Source organism: Vidua macroura, chromosome 4, assembly GCF_024509145.1.
Source record: "Vidua macroura isolate BioBank_ID:100142 chromosome 4, ASM2450914v1, whole genome shotgun sequence".
Classification (NCBI taxonomy): domain Eukaryota; kingdom Metazoa; phylum Chordata; class Aves; order Passeriformes; family Viduidae; genus Vidua; species Vidua macroura.
The window spans coordinates 33,811,831-33,831,854 of record NC_071574.1 but is presented as its reverse complement, the minus strand read 5'-3'; the positions used below and the strand labels follow the sequence as shown (position 1 = coordinate 33,831,854).

The 20,024-nt window shown below is 34.2% G+C and overlaps 1 protein-coding gene across 1 annotated transcript in view; it reads left to right on the top strand.

Moving 5' to 3' along the window:
- Positions 1–18,557, top strand: part of FSTL5 (follistatin like 5) — a 273,705-nt gene extending 255,148 nt beyond the window's left edge. The window contains exon 16 of the mRNA XM_053976601.1: positions 16,132–18,557. Within this exon, the coding sequence (XP_053832576.1) occupies positions 16,132–16,834 (703 nt within the window). The 3' untranslated portion in view covers positions 16,835–18,557. The remainder of the gene's footprint in view (positions 1–16,131) is intronic.
- Positions 18,558–20,024: the final 1,467 nt, after the last annotated feature.

The window sequence follows — 20,024 nt, the reverse complement described above, 5'->3', positions numbered from 1 at the left end:
CCTTGATGTTACTACATTTTCTGAAGTGCCAGATTTTCTTAATCCTCTCCTACCTTGTACTGACATTTAGGAGCAGCTTTAGAATGTCTTTTGTTCGCTGCGTCTGTATAGCTAGCCATTTCTTTGACTTTTATTGCTTTAAAAATGATTGGGGTTTTTTTTATTAAATTTCTAGCTCTCCTTCCCTAGAAAGTATGAGACAGAAAAATGCACTTGATGCCAACACTAAAAATAGATTTTTGCTGTGTGGGTTCCTTTATAATATAACATGAACAGTTTCATATATTCCTGGATACTAAAAATGTAGAAATTAAGTTACTTCCCTTTGTCTTAAGATTTCTTGGACTATTTCTTGTCAGCATTGGACAACAATTTGCAATAATTTAAAAACTTATTGTAATACACATCTTGCAAGCGCTTCTCCAGGTAGACCTGAAACAATTCATAGATACCCACATCACTAGTACCCTAAAAATTCAGAGTTTATCCCTAAGCTGTGCAAATGTACACTAAAAGTCAGAAGTCCTGGGCTTTGTGCAGTGTGTTAAAAGAAATCATCTCTTCCCACAAGGAGTGCTTGCAAGCACTTACTTGATTTATCCAGTGGAGTTGCAGAAGACAACTCGCATAGACTTTCCCCAAATAAATGCTTAAAAGATTGTATCACTTTTGTTTTTTCCACCCAAGTGAAAACTATCCCAATAAGAGGGAGGATTTTTGTGGGAGTCGGTGTTGAGGGTAGCAGGCATCCCAGGCCTTGATGACACTTACAATGTTATTTACTTCAGCTCAGCAGTATGAAATTTGTGGTGTTCAATTATTAATCTAGAGCCTATCTTATTAAATATGGTGTAGGATAAACTCAGAAGCTGAAAGCTTACTAATGCATTAAACTATCTGTTTTATAATGTTATCTTCTATCTCTGTTACATATTGTCTACTAATGGATTTTTTCTATTCAATCTCAGAGCACAAAGCTTAATTTGAGATCCCTTTATTCTAAGAACATAACAGTTGTCAGGATTCCTTCAAGCCCTTGCTGAAATATTTCTTCCCTTCTGTCTTGCATGGCTATCTTGAAGTCCTTGATATCCTTATTTTCCAAAATAATGGTCAGTCTGTACTGAGAGAGTAAAAGAAAGAGAGAAAAAAAAATAATTTTAGTATATTTGACCATCATTGACTGTGGAGTCTGACATCCAATTTAATCCTCTCTACACTGAGCTCCCTCACTAAGAATGGAGATAGAGACACCATATTCACTTCTATGAAGTATATAAAAAGCAATATCAAAAAAGAATAAAATCTTCAGGACAAATCTCTCTTCATTCAGATCTTTCAGGTGATATTCAGCACTTGTTATCCCCTTTGTATAGGACAGCAGATCACTTTCAGTTTTTTTTCTTTTGCCCCTAGCCCTTGCAATGTCCTTTTCTATTATATTTCAATACACTTGAGGATCTAATGAGGAATTTTTTCATTACCAAAACTGTCTACTCCCATAGATCTAAAAATGTTCATTTCATACTACGTACAATTGAATATTAAGTTCTTTTCTGAATTAATTTATGAGGATATGTATTTATTTTTATCAGTATTATTAAGCAAACTTATGATTTCTGATGGATTCGATCTCTGCTGCCATCTATTTTTATCATGAAAAGGTATTGCTTAATCCACATAATAATAATAATAATAATAATTAAAGCAAGCTTTATCTGGCTATATATTAGTTTTCCTCTTTCGTCCTATATACACTGTAAATTTCAAAGGTTACCTGTTATTGGATAAATATTCTTTTCTTCTAGTTGGAGAAGTACAGGTGAGATTTTTAATGTGCAAATATATAAGAACATTCGTGTTCGTGTTTTGAAACTGAAGTTTTCAAAACCCAGAACTTCTTCCCAAGCAGAAGCATAATAAAAGAGTCAATATTTTTAGAAAATTAGACCTGCCATCAAATTCTGTCTTCATGTAACAGAAATTATAGTGATGATCTTGTTTTACTCTAAAATTACTCATTTTCCATAAGAGTGACCCCACAGCTTTATATTCTGTGGGTTTTAATTTTTCCCCCCACTCCTAAGCATACAATATGGGGAGGCTTTAAAGAAAATTTTAATTCACTCAGGATAAAGTAAATAATATTTTGGGTTTTTTTTTCTTGAACAAAATTATTTGGGTTAGAAAATTTCTCTTTTGTACAAAAATACTGCTCTTTGCTTCTTGTACAGATAATTTTGATTGTAGCTTATTTAATTCTCTTCTGTTATATTTGCTTTCTATTTTGAGAACATAATTTTCCTGAAGTGATTGATTTCAGATTTAAAAAAGTCTATAGTCTTCATAAGGGTAATCTCTTAGGGTAGGCCAAAACCAGAAAGGATAGAGGACATCAGTTTTTATATTATCCTTTTCCTCCTCCTCATTTTCTATTCTGTTGATCTTCCTGAAGTGAAGAATACGTTTCTCAAAATTTTATATTAATATATTGTTTAAAAGAAATGAAAAATTAAATTTATTCTCATTTTCAGGAAAAAAAATCCCAAACATTTTCTCTATTTCATCTTTTTAAATAGTGCTTAGGTATTTCCTCTTTTATACTGGCTGCAGTTGGAGTGGTAAGCAATATATATGGCTTGTTCTAAAAGAAGAAAATAGCATAGAGGAGCTCAGGTTGTTAATTTGCCAACTATTGGCAGCTCCACACTTGCAGCTTGCTTGGGTGTGTGTGCATAGAAGACACAAAGCAAGTTGCTCTACCTGAAGGAAGAGGGAAAAAAAAAAAAAAAGACACCTTGCAAATTTAAAGAAGCAGTGTCAGAATGCACATGACTTTGGCATTTTTATAGTACAGAACTTAAGTCCTGCATTGAGTTTCTTCTTCATGCTTTGTCTTTCTCTTGTGACCTTTGCTTTAGGGTGTTTTGCACAGTAACCCAGTATACATTTCACAGTATTATAAAGACAATAAATATTAGCAAGACTGTTTGAACCTAACTCTGCTATAGTTAATTCAAGTAATTGTGCCTCAGTGGGCTTTAATTTCTTCCTGTGTTACCCATGTTTAGACTAGGAAAGGTTGTGTAGCATAGTCTGTGTATTGTTCCCTTGCACTGCTTTCATAGTTCCTGTCCACAGAAACAATTTAAAATCATTCTTTATAAACCAAGAAATTTCCTGAACTTTTAAAATCAGTACATATAGCATGGTTACGAGCCACATTCTATTATATTTCGTTTTCTTGAAAAATACTAGTTATGTTTTGTAAATTCATAGTCTGAAGTGGATTCCATCTCAATATTTTGCAGTGATGTTAGTTCTGTCAGAGGATACCAAGTAGTTCAGTAATGTCATGAAAACACAGTTCACTAAGATATTGTGATAAACAAAGTCGCTCTTGGAAAATTCATACATAAGATTTGCACGCAGTTCACAGACCTCCACAAAACCCTAAGACAAAAATGAAAGGCAGACACTGAAGAGTTTCTCTTTGTATGTTTGATGACTCTCTATCTTTGAAAAAGTACTGAAGTTGATTGTTATGACTGGCAAATTATACTTTTTGTGGAAAGAAAAGTGATGGTTTTCTGTTAAAGCTACGCTTTTGAGAACGGTGAAAATAATCTTCAGAGATTCCTGAAGATTCTAGGAGAGACATCTCTGTTTTTAGGGCTGTTTTGCATGGAGACTTATGTAACATTCTTCACTCTATGCAGGCACTTTCAGCAGTGCTAGCTATTCCTCGAATCAGTTGAATTTCTGACTGCAAAGGCAAGCTTTAATAGCCCCTACTGCTGTATGATACCTGAACTTGTTATAATGGCTTGGAGAAACAGACAAGCACATTTCAAATGTAATTCTAGCTCTTAGTCACATTGTGATGTAATGTCAGTCATTTAAGCTTCAATTGCCCAAATATGTGCAAAGTTTTATGAGGCTATATTTGGATATTATGTTTTCATGCTGAGCGGATGCTTATGGGGAGTGTGAGGTTCAGATTGTAGGCACCTAGATTTAGATGTGAAAATACAGTGTATCTGTGGGTGTAAGCTCTCTGTCTTCTGCAATAGTTACTGGAGATTTAGTCTATACACAAAGTGGAGTGTATAAACAGTATTTCTCACCCCCTACAGGCCTCTGGTACTGGATATTTTTAAAAATTCTTTGGACTTTGTTGACTGTATGGTCTAGATTTCTGCTGGCAAAAAATAGCAGCTTAGATTTTCAGCTCATATTTAGACATATATAGTTGTGCATAGAAATGTAGGTGTCCACAGAAGTGGAATGCTACCTGTAGGGAATTATTTTTGCACTAAGGAGTTGTGGTGATGCTGTACATTTGTAATAGCAATTCTTGACCCTCCTTATTGATGACTGATATGATTGAAGAGGTGGGAAGCAGCTGTGCTTGATTAGAACTGCAGAAATTGTTTTTTTCTTGTTTATTTCAAAGCAATAAGGGTATAAATATAAACAAATTGATATGTTTATGTACTCTGGAAGAGATACAGTTAAGACATAATATTTTTGGGTTTTTTTTATTTTCTGGTTCATATATCAATTTTTAATAAACTGATGAAAAGAACAGACTATAAAAAATACAGCATTTAAAATTAAACTAGTCATTGTGGCACAGCAGTCATTTTACATATGTGCTTAATCTAAACAGCACTTTCTTTTTAAATTTCAAAGTGCATTACTTATCAAAACCACCCAGAACACAACTCTGTGTGACTTCAGATCTAGCACTGCTGTCCTAAATGATATATGATACTGATATGTAGACATTCAACTCTCCAGTCCATCAGCTGAAAATGAAAGTATTTATATTTAAATCTAAGAGAGAGCATGCTTATCCCTCGAGAGGGAAAGGAAAAGTCGTCACTTTCAAGGATACTGCCACTGATGTCAAACAGCATCAGTGGGGTCTTTATAGGCAAATTTGGAAGATACAGGATCATGCAGAAAGTAGCAGTGAAAGTATTTGGAACCTTAGGATGGAGGCCCAGAATATGTGAGGCAAAAATTCTTTTTACTTTCCCACTTATCTTAGAAGAAAAAACAGTGAAAAGAGGGACGTCCTAGAATGTGATTTTCTTCCTATACTTCAACTGCAAGCTGATATTATACCTGTTCTGTACACTCATATGCACATATGCATGTTTATATTTTGTAACATGCTCTTTTTATATCAAATAATGCATACCTCCATTAAAACTCTGCAGACTGGCAGTAAGTAAACTGCAGGTATGTGAGAGTGGTATTTCATGCAATTTCAGCACTGGTGTGGGTTTTTTCACCTGTTATCCCTCTCTCTGTCCTGTAGGGTTTGGATGACAGAAGGGTCCAAAGGGAAATCCATGGACGCTTAAGGATCTTTTGCTACACACCTATTAGCAGTCATAACAAAATCATAGCAGAATCCTTGCCAGTGTGAAATACACTAACTCACAGGATGACTGTTTGCTCTATGACTGTATCAACTGAATTCAGAAAAGGCTTGACAGTAAACAAGCTCCTTGTGCAATAGCTACGCATTTTGGTTTGTAAACAAAGTCAAACCTTTTCAGATATGCAAAGAGATGTTAAAATGTAGCAGTGCTGAAGTTCAGGCAACAAGTACTGATCTTCTGGAATAAGTTTCTTGTTAAGCCTTTTCTCAATAATAGAAAATAGGAAAAAAATTTACTTAGGTACTACAGTGATGAAGATGGAGAGTTATGCACATAAATGTGACATCCTGTAACCAGGAAACCTCCCACAGAACTGGGTGAGTCACTAAAGATTTCAGCCAGCTTTCTGTTTTGCAGGTTTGTTTACAACTACCAATACATAGTACATTCTACCAATGATACTTCTACAATACATTTTCTAATTAATTTATTGAGATCTACTTTCTTGTTATGGAACAAACCCACAAAATCCAGAGCAGGAAGCTGTTCACCTTTTAAATTGTCTAATGACATTCAAAACATTTTTGGTATAGCTATAAAGAGCAATGATGTAACAGATACATAAGAACAGTGAGATATTTGAGAGGAAAAAGATGTTTTGTTCATTCCTCAAAAGCAAAATATTCTTCTTGAGCTCTGCCAGAGTCAATGCTACTTAGACTGAACAGATTTGATAAAAAAATCGAGAGAAATTTTATGTAAAACCAACATTTCTTGTTCTAAACCATAATAAACCATTTTTCTATATTAACAAAGGTTTGGGGTTTTTTTCTGGTTTGAAAGCCCCACACCTTAAAGGAGAGTGATTGAATATTTTGGGCAATGAAAGGAAACCAACTATATAAGTCCTGTGATATGATAATCTGCACTTTCACATTTTCTCATAAGTGAAAGTTGTATAGCATGTAAGGAAAATTTGTTTTTTTACCTTTTATACCTGTTATAAATGATGGAACTTAAGGTGGTAGGAATTTTGCAGGTAAAAAACTGAAAATTAGGTATGAAAAGAGAGAGAATGTTAAAATACTTGTAAAAACTGACAATATTTAAGTGTAATAATAATACCTAGTAGGGTTTCCAAAATTGATACATTTTTAAATATAAATTTAATGTTGGTGCCTCATGTCATAAGTTACTTCTCAGTGATGAGCAAGTTCCTGTGAGCATGTTATTCCAAAGAAAGATTTGATAAAAGATTTCCCTCACTCTGAGACATATGATAATCTGATGAGAGCAAGAGAGAGGACTAATTTTGGTAGAGCAATAATCAGATTTGCTATAGGGATTACTTTGGCAGCTTGGCAATGAGAGTCTTCAGGTTCTTTTTCAGGAAATAAGATAATGGTAATTATGATAATTACTTTGGGAAAAGAATGATGGAGTTCTTGGGTTTGCTGTTCTTTTTTCTGTATGTGTTACAAACAGGCTTATAGCTTCATAAAATGTGGAGCAAAGTCCCATATTTTAAATACTTTAAAATGCTTTAAAAATACTTTAAAAATATGGTCTTGAATTTATTTTGTGAGACAAAATAGGAACTGATACTCTATAGTGTTATTAACTTTGTCACTGTAATTATGTAACTTTAGATATTTGGGCATGGTTTTAGATTTTTAAGAAATATAGCAATCTTCCATATGATCTGCATGTTTTTTAATTGCATTTTGCAATTGCCACCTGTTAGGATAGTCTTCCCATCTCTTTGAAGCTGGTTTGGACAAGGAAATTTGAGTTACCTCCCTTTGTCTGGGTTCTTTAAAGCTCATTATGAAAATCTATTGACTCCCTGTGGAGAACTGTCCCCAGCCAGTGGCTGAGCTCCCACTTAGCAGGAGCAACAGCTACTTTGGAAGAAGTTTAATTGTTGAACATAATGTTATGTGTCATGGAATATCCCTGGCATAGCCTGCTGTGTCACCTCCCAACCTTATCCAAGCCTGCAGACTACTCATGGGAAAGGCAGAGTAAGAAAGAGAGAAGACCTTGATGATGTGCCAGCAGTGCTCAACAATAACTAAAACATTGGTGAGTTATCAACACTTTTATTCAAAAATTTAAAACACAGCACCATGCAAGTTGGTATAATAAAAATTAACTCCATCTCAGCCAAATCCGATATACTACTCTTACAGAGACTTCTATAGAGTTGCTAAGTATAATTAGCCCTATTTCTTTTAAACTTTTGTCACAGCATATGATCAAAAATCTTGAAAATCTGGGATTAAAATCTTTGTTGCTTATTCATATGAAGTAAGGGAGGAAAGAAACAGTCACAGAGTTCACAGTTCTAGTGTTTACTCCAATTGGAGTGATATGCCTACAGGCTACAGTTCCCACTTGTATTAACTGTACAATAAATTATTGGAAATCTAAAAGATTTGCTCTCATGTCTGGCAGGTTTAAGTTACACTTGATTCCAGTATGCACTGTGAGAAACACCTTTATGTGCTGATATTGTGCATTATTTCACTGGATAGAAGAGACATAAGAGTTGACATTGTCAAAAATATTAATCAGAGATTAATGAGCAGTGGGAGACTTCTACATACTAAGCTATGTGACAGGAAATTTTGAATTGAATATTCCATCAACCATATATAAAACATTCCAGAAAAGTGAAGGTATTCTCAGCTATGACTTGCTGTTTTCCAAGAGCCTAATCATAAAAACCTGGCTAAATGAGCAGAGATGACAGGCTCAATTTAATGACATAATTATAAATGGCTGTATTTTTTTAACCCTTTTAGCTAGCCAAGTGCTTTGGAAAGTTACAATGTTATGGCTACTTTGGGGGTTGGGTTCCATCTCTATAGAACATGGAGTAGTAATGGAGACTTCTTTACTCAGATTTAATAGCTTTCCTTTACTCAGAACGGAAAGAGAAATCTTGGGATAGTCAAAGCTCAGCACATGCACTTAAACATTTGGTTTGCGGAGACCTCATACAAAAGTCTCACTAATATAAATTTTGTGAAATGTCCCTATTTTGCTGGTTCTGTAGACACCACTGGAGGACAACATTTCCTTACCCTATTTTATTACATACAGCTTTTTTGCATCCCCCAATCTACTTACCTGTGCAATCCAAAACTATCAGCTTAGTGACTTGCAATACTTTTTTCTCACAAATTTGGTAAATAATATTTTTTTAATAGTTGTTCTTGTCTCCTTATCAGAAAGATAAGACCCAATCTGGGAATGGAAGCAGAGTTAATAGTCTGACACTGATATGCTGAGATGGTTCATAATGCTGCAGAGAAGTGAAGACAGATTCATCTGTTAGTTAGAAGGCAGCAATTAGATTATGGAGAGTTGTCTGAAATTTGTTTGCAATTGATCATTGCTGTGTGTAAACTCTTCTGAAGCAGGTCTCCATGGTCTAACACCATGCCCCCAGCCTATCCACCATGATCTTGTACAGTTAGATCAATAAACCTCAAAAGAATGATCATGCAGGCTTAGAACATCTTTCACGCCATTATATAGCTTTTATGGTTGTATAGAAATATTACATATTTGAATATGAAATATTACAAGCAATTCATAAGCCTTTTGTATTTGGAGATCAATGTGTTGTCAAGGACGATGCTCATTTTCAAAATATATGTGTCTATGAAAGATCAGTAATTGTAAAATTATTAGTAACTTGTGTGTGAAATTCACAATTACTTAAGATCAGAAACAGTGTAAGGCAAGTTTTAAAAAACAGCTGCTTTCTATACAGTGGATGGAAAAGTGGCATCACAATCATAGGTCTGCAGAAGAGCAGATTCCTCTGCATGCTACTTGTGTGTGTGTGTGTCTGTGAGCTAAGGGGTTGTGTCAAATCACAGTCATTTCATGAGATTTGAAACCCTTGGTTGCTTCTTTTCAGGCATTGGAATAGGCTGCCCTGGAAGGTGGTGGGGTAACCACCCCTGGAGGTGTTCAAGGCGTATCTGGATGATATAGTGATGTGGTTTAGTGGTTAGGGGTTACAGTGGTAGTGCTGGGGGAGTGGTTGGACTGTATGATCTTAAAGGTCTTTTCCAACCTTGATGATTCTATGATTTTATGATGGTTAATATCTCACCATCAAATGAATGAGTAGTATAAGATTAAAATCTACTGTACCTATGCAATTTTGATTATATGAACAAAGCCAAAAAAATGGTGTTTCATATATCCATCAGCTAGAAGAGGCCATGAGAATGTTTTCTCTGATTTCTGCATGTACTTTGGGTTTTAATAATTTCAAATAGTCATTCAGTGATTCAGATAACGAATCTGATATTTTTGAAGCTACATCTACTTATCTAAGTGGATAGTAGTATAATCTTTACCTGGAGAGTCCCACCACAGAAAATCCCTCATGTCTATGGCAGTTGGTTGCAATGGTATATTGTCCCTATTGCTAGGAAAAATTACCTATTCCTAGTTTAAACTTGTCTGGTTTCAGTATACAACCATTTTTATATTGGACTCAGACTTTTGCATAAAACAATTGTCTCCATTCCTAAATAATTTTCAGGTTTTTCCTTGCCCCTAATTTTTTAAATTCCTTTTTAGAAGGGCAGAAATGAGGAAAAAAAAAAAAACAATAAAGCATTCTTAGTTTAGTCTTCCCAGTGTAGAATACAGGTGTGTTGAAGTGAGTGTGTTGTATTATTCTTACTCACCTCTCTTTTGATATACCCTTAAGGACTTTACAGAGGCTTTTGGGTCTTGATTTTATTTTTACTCATTAGACTCAGATTTTGTATTGAGTTGTATGTCTGTTATGATCATTAAAACCTTTTATAGCCGCTACTTTTTAGGATCCTGTTTTATGTTTATGTCATACATTCCTCATTCACACGTGAAGCTGCTCAACTTTACACTTGGCCATCTTTGAACACATTTTGCTTGAATCAGCAACTGACTATAATGATTTTGCTGCCATTATCTACAGCCTTATTGCCATGGACATTCATAGACATTTACATCCAAACCATCTGTGAAAATTTTGTGAAGTATCAGCTTTTGTACCAAGAAGTTTCCTGTAAAATGATGATTCTGCATTGACAACTACCTTTTATTACAGATAAATTATTTTTCTTTCAGGTATGAGTTTTTATTCCAGGAAAGCTATGCCCTCCTGATGTTCAGTTACCTTCAGAAAGTTTTCTAATAAAAAAATTAAATTAGGTTTGTCTGACAAAGCTAAATTTTTCATAAACCCATGTTGACTGTGTTATATTCACGATTTTCTGTAATTCATTCTCATATAATCTATTTTATTATTTCCCTTGGATATGCATCAAGCTGTTCAGCTTAGCTGGGATACCTGACTTTGTCTTACGAATATTTTAACAATCTTTTTTTTCAGACTTTCCAAATTTTCCTGTTATTCTGAGATTTATTAAAATGCTAAGAGCTAGTCAACTCTTTCAGAATTATTAGGAACAAATTATCTAACCAGAGAGATATATGTCCCTATAAAAAACCTGTTTATTGCCTTCCTCAGTTGCCAGTGGCTTGGAAAGTACTTTCTCATCTTAGGTAACAAAAGTATATTTTTTCTCATTCTTTGTTTTATTCTGTTGGGTTTGTATATTTTAAAATATACTAGACATGAAATTCTTAGCTTTTCTTATCAGTTTTCTTCACTTCCCCTTTTCCCTTCTGTACCTTCCCTCTAGAACTTCATTACTTTTTCCATCTTTACGCCTCTGCCTAGCAATTTTCAGAGACTAAGACTCAGCCTCACAAAACTCACAGGCGCAAGAACAGACCTCTCTTGATTTGTTCAGCTTCTCAAAACTCCAGCCACAAAGCTCTCACTGAGACAGGCAGACAACGTATAAGACACACAGCTTGCCAAATCATTTTACACCCAAGAAGACTGGCTGCTTTAAATTATTCCCCCCCCCCCCTTCTTTTTATCTATGTTGTTGGGCTGTTAGGGTATTTACATCCCTGTCCAGCTTTACTGAATTTTAACTGGAGCACTGAAATGTTGCAGGCAGTATGGCAGCCAAGAAAGAATTGTTTAAACAGTAGTACTGATAAAATCCTATTAGTTCTAATAAACTTCTTTTGGCAGCTATACTCCTGGTTTTGGGAACAGTAGATCTTTCATGAAATTTTACCAACTTCTCTCCCAGACAGATCCAAAGTTCTGTATTTTTAGCAATCAAGAACATTATTTTGATGGAGTGATTTTGTATACTCTTCTTCAAAATTATATAGTTTTATATGTACTTTCTCACATCTGTCTCTTTAGTGCCTCAGTTGCAATAGTAACCTGTACCACGATAGGTTAGAAACCATGCTGGGCCTTAGATAACTTGTATTTTCACCTGGACTATGCCAATGGATTATTATATAGCCTTAGGCCAGTAATTCAGCTTTCTTTACCCTCTGTAATATCTGTACAGTGCTTTGAAATCAGTAACTAAAAACTGCTACATATGTTCTATACATTATTCTGGTCACATAACTAATCTCTCAGTGTGTTCAGCTCCAGAGACACTACATTGGGCTAACTTTACATCTATGTCCAAAGCAGTGACTTTTTAAAGTTTGATTATAAAGCAAAAAGTCTTTTGCATGTTAATGTTACAAGAAAATGGAGTTATATTTTATCAGGGCTGGAGAAGTCAGTTCTTTAAGGAAGGAATGAGAGCATATCTCCCAAACCAGTTTTCCAATTTAGAAGTAAATAGAATGCAGTGAATAGTACGGATAGCTGTAAATAATTGTGAGTTGAAAATAAATAATCACTGAAAAAAATGCATTAAACTGGTCTTTGCACACTTTACAAATAAGACACATTGTAAACAGGCATTCAGGTATAACTGATTATCAGAATACATATGGTTAGCTGCTGTAGCATATAAAATCAAGTTCCTTAATAGCTCCAAAGCAAGGGACAATAAATCTCTCAAGTGCAATAAAAATAAAACATCAGATAAAGTGGATAAAATGTTGAAGCCAGTTGCTATAGTTTTCAGTTAAACTCAGTTACCAAAGCTGAAGCCTCTGTTTACATCACAGGAACAGTCTGTCCAAGATACTGTAAAATTTTTACTTGTGGCTTTTGAACTGTGAACTAAATATTACAAAGAGACAGATAAAGCTATAAAAGAAACTAGTACCCTTATGTTATCAGCTGTTTTGTTACCAGCAAAATGTGTTTGCTGACTAACTCTGGAGATCTGGAGTCCCTTGCTGTGGACAAACTATTTAGTATTTAATATTTATTAAATCTGTCTGTGCCAGTGGGAAGGTTTACATCAACATTCTTCTGTGGCTCCTAAGATATTTCATTCACACTAACCAGGTTAGTCAACAAAAAAACATTTAAGGATCTTAATTATTCCACAGTAGCTAAATTTATCCTGATGACTTGCATTGGGGAATGCTTACGCAAACCTATTAAGTTTAGGGGATTTGTGTGAGAGAAGGTACTGTCAGGTAATGAGAAGCTGGAGTACAACCCAATGGCAGTGTTCTCTGTGGGGAAAGCTAGATGTCAAACATGAGACTTTCCACATATGCAGTTGATGTTACCCCTAGGGAAGGTAGAAAAGACCTTTTTTTTTAACCTTAGACAGCACATTCAGATTTGGTAATCAAAGAGTTTATGTAACCAAAGTAAACATGGGTTAAGTGTACCTGTGGTTCAAAAACATAAATTCTGGGAATAATATCTGAGAAGAAAAGATAGTAACTTATTCCTCTTGAAATCAATAACATTTGGATTCAAAAATATTGCATAAATTGATCATTAACACTGCTTAATCAAATAATCATAAGCAAGGCAGATTTCTTTGAATCAAATTGATTTAAATACTTCATATTAATCACAATTTAAATCAGCAAGTAAGATTTGCTGATTTAGATAATTGATGCTAATCTTGTTTTGCATTTGTATTTCACTTTAGAAGAAGGTCATTTTTATGACCTGGAATAATCTTTAGAAAAAAATGAATTGTCAAACAGCACAAAAATTTATTCTTCTTGCTTCATATATGATTAATGAAAAAAAAATTGGTTTAGATTTTGACCAGTTTAAAATAGATCTATTTAGATTTTTAAATTTGTTTAGGTTTTGACCAGTTTAAAATATATGTATTTAGATTTTTAAATTTGCTTTGTGGTGGAAAATGGTTAAGAATTCATTAGGGTTTTTAAAAAAGGATTACCTTTTTTTTAAAAGATAACTTGTGTTTTCTCTCGTGCAGGATAGAAACTAAAGTGCAACTTAAAACATACAGTCAAATTTTAAGTCTTTTTCCTGAATTAAAAGGTACCATGAAATATGATAGACCCATATATAGAATAAAATGTATCAATTATATTAAAATGTTAAATGACTGATTTTTTTTACAAAAGAGAATTTATTACTATTTTTATGCCATTTCTGAAAACAACAGGCCAAATATTAAAAAACATTTATAGATTTAATCATGTAGATGATGACTGCTGTATTTTCAAAATCACAGTAAGGATTTGGTGTATGTTTATGTATATTGGAAAATTTCACTAGGATATAAGTCTGTGGCTTAGTACCTATGTAAGCTAAAAACAACTCAGTGAGAGCCTTTTCTTTCACTTTTAAAAAAGATTTCCTGATTTTTCCTTTGACTATATATTGGTATACTGAAAAAGAAATGTTTTCAAACCCAAGGTCAGCCTGCCAGTCTCAAACACAAAAAAATTACTGTGTGTTTGCAACTGAAATTGAGATCAAAAGTAGTTAAAGCAAAAACTCTCTGCACTGTGTACTTTGATTAAAATAGATTAAATAATACTATAATAGCTTAAAATTAAGTTATTCAGTACCTGTCATCACATTGACCTTAAAATTAGGTATTTTCCCTTTATCTTGTTTTGAATACTCCTGTTCCTGGATAGTTCACTGATTGTTGCTTTACATTGTTATATAAAAAAGCAATCAATAAGCCAGTTCTATTGTCCTGTTGTAACCACTGCTCATGTGTCTAACACTAGTTATTAAACATGGAGATGTGAAATGTCACTGTTGTTGCCTATTTAACCTTTTCTATTACAGGATGATTTTGTATGTAATACAGCATAGGTCTGTTTCTTATAGCTGAAAAATACTATTAATAATGAAACCAGGAATCAATGAGTTTATGGCTACTCAAAAAGATTAAGAAACAGATGTTATGTGACATAACATAAAAGATGTTATGTGGCAAAAAAAAACTAAAAATCAAACTCTGCCTGATGATCCTAATCTTTTTCTATGACAGAATAGCAGACCTCATGAATAGAAAAATAACGTTATCTTAAGTTATCCAGACATAACTTCCAAAAAAGCTCAATCACACTTTCCTAACCAAGTTGATTGAATTAATGTATTTATAAGAGGCTGAATAATTAAAGTTAAAATTGATCACATAATCAGATCAAATTGTAATAGTAGACAATGTGATTTGCACTGAGCCTTCTTTGGGCAGCATTTGGACCATATGAAATCCTAAGGTCCATAACAATTGAAATAATTCTTTAGTGCTTTTATGATACTTTAACAGTATGCAAGGATTTTCGAAGGTGGGGCTAAAACTAAAAGTGTTCTTACATCAATTCAGTAGAAAGTGCAAATGTCATTTACACTATCTTATACTGAGGAACTGCCTGAACAATGTCCTGAAAAGTTTTTTGCCTGTTACTTTGGTGGTTCACTGATTAGTAAGTATACTGGGGTTACAAGTATAGTGTGAAAATTTTGTGTTATTGTCAACTCAGTTGTTGGAAGATTCTGTCTGTCATATGGCTTTATATCAAAAGGATGTGAAAGGTATTTTTAGATTATATTTTTCATCATGCAGCCTCATTTTTAGGATCAAAGATTCAGAGGAAAGTGACAAGAAGTATAGCAAAGGAAAACAGCTGTTTGGGAAAGGTGCTGTGAAAGCTACTTAGATAAGTAAAGCTAATATACTTTCACATGACTCCATAATATTTAGAAGTATCTTTTTTGCATATATATAGTCAATTGATTGTGCAGTCAGAACATATACATTGCCATTAAAGAGTAGTGATGTAGTTTACATTAAAAGTTTACAATCAATCAGATATAGGGTTTTAAAATTTAACCATATTATTCATGTTCAGTGAAAGTTTCTTGATGTATGGAAGAGCATAAAGGATCATTTAAATGTAAGAAATATGGTGTTTGGGTCATTAGGAGGCATAAACCTAAATCCTTTTATGATATTCATTTCTATTGAATTAAAATAAGGAAGATTCTGATAATGATCTGAATAACAATGAGAGCTGAGTTAAGCTGATGTTCCCAAGTAAGCTGAAGAGCTCTATGAACTGAATTCAAATATGTGGGATGTGGTATCTATTGATATTTAATCCTTTTCTCCTTCCTGGCTTTTGTAAAAGTTATAAGTGAAGAGATATAGAAAGTAATGGTTTACTTTTTCCCTCGTGTCAGTAGGAAAAAATAACTTTCCCATTAATCAAATAAATGGCTTATAGGCATTTTTTAATACATTCTAAATTACAACACTAAAAATAAAATATTATAAACTGCTTAATATCTGAAACATCTGAAGCTGAGATATATAGGAACACACTGCTGCACATAGTGTCCTTTGCTCATAGTGTCTTTCCCCATTCATATATAATGCACACAGTAGCTCTGACTTTGGTTTTGTGCTTTTCCTTTCAGGTTTGGATATATTCTTCATAAGGACGATCCCATGCTCCAGAAAATTGATCTAGAAACTATGTCATACATCAAGACAGTTAGTTTAAAGGATTATAATTGCATTCCGGAGTCACTGGCTTATACACATCTTGGAGGATATCTTTTTATTTGCTGTAAGCCTGACACCACTGGGGCTGTCCTGCCGCAGCTCATAGTGGATAGCGTTACTGATTCCGTCGTTGGGTACAACGGCGACGTGACGGGCACGCCACATGTCTCTCCAGATGGACACTATCTTCTCAGCATTGATGATGCAAAAGGCCTCCTGAGGATCCAGTCCATAACGGTGAAAGGAGAAATACAGGATGCATTTGACATTCACACTAATTTGCACATATCTGATGTAGCTTTTCAGCCATCCTTCACTGAAGCTCATCAATACAATGTCTACTGCAGCTCCAGCACACAAACTGATGTTCTCTTCATGGAGCTCTCTTCTGGCAAGGTGAAGATGGTGAAGAGTCTGAAAGAACCCATGAAGGCAGGCGAATGGCCTTGGAACAGTAAGAACCGTCTTATAAAAGACAGTGGCCTTTTTGGTCAGTATCTCATGACCCCTTCCAAGGAATCTCTGTTTATCCTGGATGGACGACTCAATAAGTTAAATTGTGAAATCACCGAAGTTGAGAGAGGCAACACAGTAGTTTGGGTTGGAGAAGCATAAGAATCTGTGTTAGATATTTACTGAATTAATAGTTTTACAGTACATTGCACTTAAATTACACCATTCTTCAAATTTACACAATTTTAATTTTAAATTGTTAGGCCCTTCTATACCTGTTATTTCTTTGACATTACACAAATTGAATCAGCTTCCACATAAAGTGACTAAAATGATGGCTATTTGATAATGGTACTCCTTATTAATTATCAGCTGAGATTTTGTTGTTTGAAATAACTAAATATTGAAATTGATGATAAGTATAATAAATTAGTGTAAAAAAATAATTAAAAAAAAACAACCAAAAAAGCTTCAGGAAATTTAATATGATACTTTGCATTTGTAAATGGAAGACTTAAATATTATTCAAATTTTGGTTTTTTTTTTGCTTCAGACACAAAACAAGAGCTGTTATAAATAACCTTTGACTCCTTAAGCTGAAATGTTATGTCCTGTCCAGTCCACTGTTAAATCTTTTTGTGCCTTGAAGCGAAAGTCTCACAAGAAAGACAAACATATAAATTATAACATTTATTCCCACTGTGGCTAGAGGATTGCTTGTCATTGGAAAGAAAGTTCTGCTATCAAATTCCAGATGACAAGTTGTGCAACATACATGGACAGGAAAAAAAAAGAAAAATTATATTTGCAGTGTTTTCTGATCACTGCATTTTGGAGTTTATTTTTATGCTGTCTTAGTTGAGAAAGCTGCTTGCAGAAGCTTTACCTTTTTTTAGAAAAAAAAAATAGACGCTAGGTTTTTCAGCTATCACAGAGTGTCATCAGCAAGGAGTTTCAAGTCTACTGAAGATAAATATTGCACATCTTTTCAGAATATACCACATTCTAAAAACCTGGCATCACAAAGCTTCACTTATATCATTAAGGAAACTGTTAATTAAACATAAAGAAAATGCATTTTAAGAAAATAAGAATGCAAAGAACTGAAGTCTACAACCAGTAGATAACATTTTTGTTTATTCATTGTACCATTGATTCCTATTTGTTAAACCATTTGGTTAGCTCAATAGATTTTCTAGTTCTTGCATCCAACTGGATTAGTGCAAAAAAAAGACAAAAACAAAAAACAAACAACAAAAATTTTGTATTTTTTATAGTTTGTTTACTTAGTATTCCAATATAACACCGGTTAAACATGTAAATGGGAAAAATAAGATTCCCAGAAGTAGAATAACAAGTCAATAGAAAGCCAGCAGTGAACATCCACCCAACTCAGAGCAATGACTTAGAAGTTTGAGAGTATTTTTATTTTTATTATGTTTTTGCTAAAGAATGCTTATAAGCTCTTAAACTGACCTCCATTTACTGAAGGCAATCATAAAAAATATCTTTTTTTAAGCAAAGTTTTACTGCAATTTAGATTGTGTAAAATTGCTTTGAAATCTGGAATTTTCTAGCATTGTAATCTTGTGTGCATTGAGCATTCTGCCCTGTGTGGTACAGTAGATCTCTCATTAGCTTGAGTGAACCTCCTGGTAAGTAGCTTTAACTGAGATAAAAATTTGCTTACATTTCTAGCTACTGAATCTATTTTCCTTTTTAAGAACTCCTTTCCATTGTGAACAAACAATAATCATGTAAACTGTCTGTTACTCAGTTGCAGTAGTCTGTCTCATGCAGTTTTTGTTCTGTAATTTATACCATGTGAATGTTCTGTATGTAGAAAATGCTTGACAAAAGGAGAATAAACCCCATAAATTTTAAACAGTCCTGACTTTGGTGAATCATCCAATCAGCCACTGAGCTGGCAAGTAAACTGACTATTCGAAAGCACCTATTATTTTAAATAGATATATGAAAATAGATGTATTTATATATATGCAAAATAATATGACATGTGGAAAGAAAAGTTTTTAGAAAAGCTTAAGTAACTGGAGAAGTTTCCTTTGGCTGCTACAAAGGAAAGCTCATATCACAAGCTCATTATTAGCACATCTAAAGCACAAGTACAGGCTGAGTGAGTAATGGGTTGAGGCAAGCCTTGGGGAGAAAGACTTGGGAGTGTTTTTGGATGAAAAGCTCAATATGACTCAGCAGTGTGTACTTGCAACCTAGAAATCCAACTGCATCCTGGTCTGCATCAAGAGAGACATGACCAGCAGGTTGAGTGACATGATTATTATTATTTGCCTTCAATAATTCTACTTCTTTTTGACAATATTGTCCAGACTGTGTGTGTAAACAATGGCCACAACTTCTCACCGTTGTTTTTTCAGTGAAGTTAAACAAATACTGGATCACCGTGGTTGCTTTCATAGCTCTTATAGTTGAAATTCAGCTTTCTCAAATACAGATGGCCTGACTGAAAGCTTTAGTCTGAATCAGAGGAAGAGCTGGAACCTGTTTCCATTTTTTGCTAGCAGCTTTATGAGGAAAGCTGATGTAAGGGGGCTTTTTCAACCCAGAGAGACAACATCTCCAGGGAGGCGTAATAGCAGCCTGCCAGTACCCATGAGAGGTTATAAAAGAGATAGGGTTAGATTCTTCACAGCTGTACACAGCAGGAGGACCAGACAGCAGCATAAATTAAATCAAGAGTTTCAGGCTGGATATACGGAAAAGCTGTGATGACAATCAAGCATGGGAGCAGGTTGCTTAGAGAGACTATGCAGCCTCCATCCTAGGAGTGTATTAACACCTGTCTGGATTATGCCCATCTGACCTTTAGTGGAACTGGCTGTGACTAGCAGTGTTGGACTAGAGACCTGTCAAGTGCCCTTCAAACCTCAGTTGCCTTGTTATTCTATAATTACAACTTGGGGATGGAGACTTAATTTGTTTTAGTTGTTTAAGTTTCTGATTGACTTTAATGTAAAACCTGCAAGTGTTATGGTTGGGCTAAAGTATGGCCTAAGCAAAACTCAAAAACCAGTATCTTTTGTCACTTGAAATCCTTAGCTCGGAACATCTCACTTTAAATCAAGAATATTCTCATTTTAAATCTGGAACACACTTCTTGGATTCCAGGAAATCCTAAGCTGATTGTAGAAACTTGCACAGGATGAAATATGCAGAGGTAAGTGCTCCTTTTGATGTATCTGAAGAATAGCTATGGCAGAGGGAAGGAGGACTTGAGAAAACCATTGTAGATGCGATCTGAGTATGTGTCCAAATGTGAACATAACCACTTAAGTGTATCCTTAGTCACAGATTTTCTAGTAAATCTTTTCTA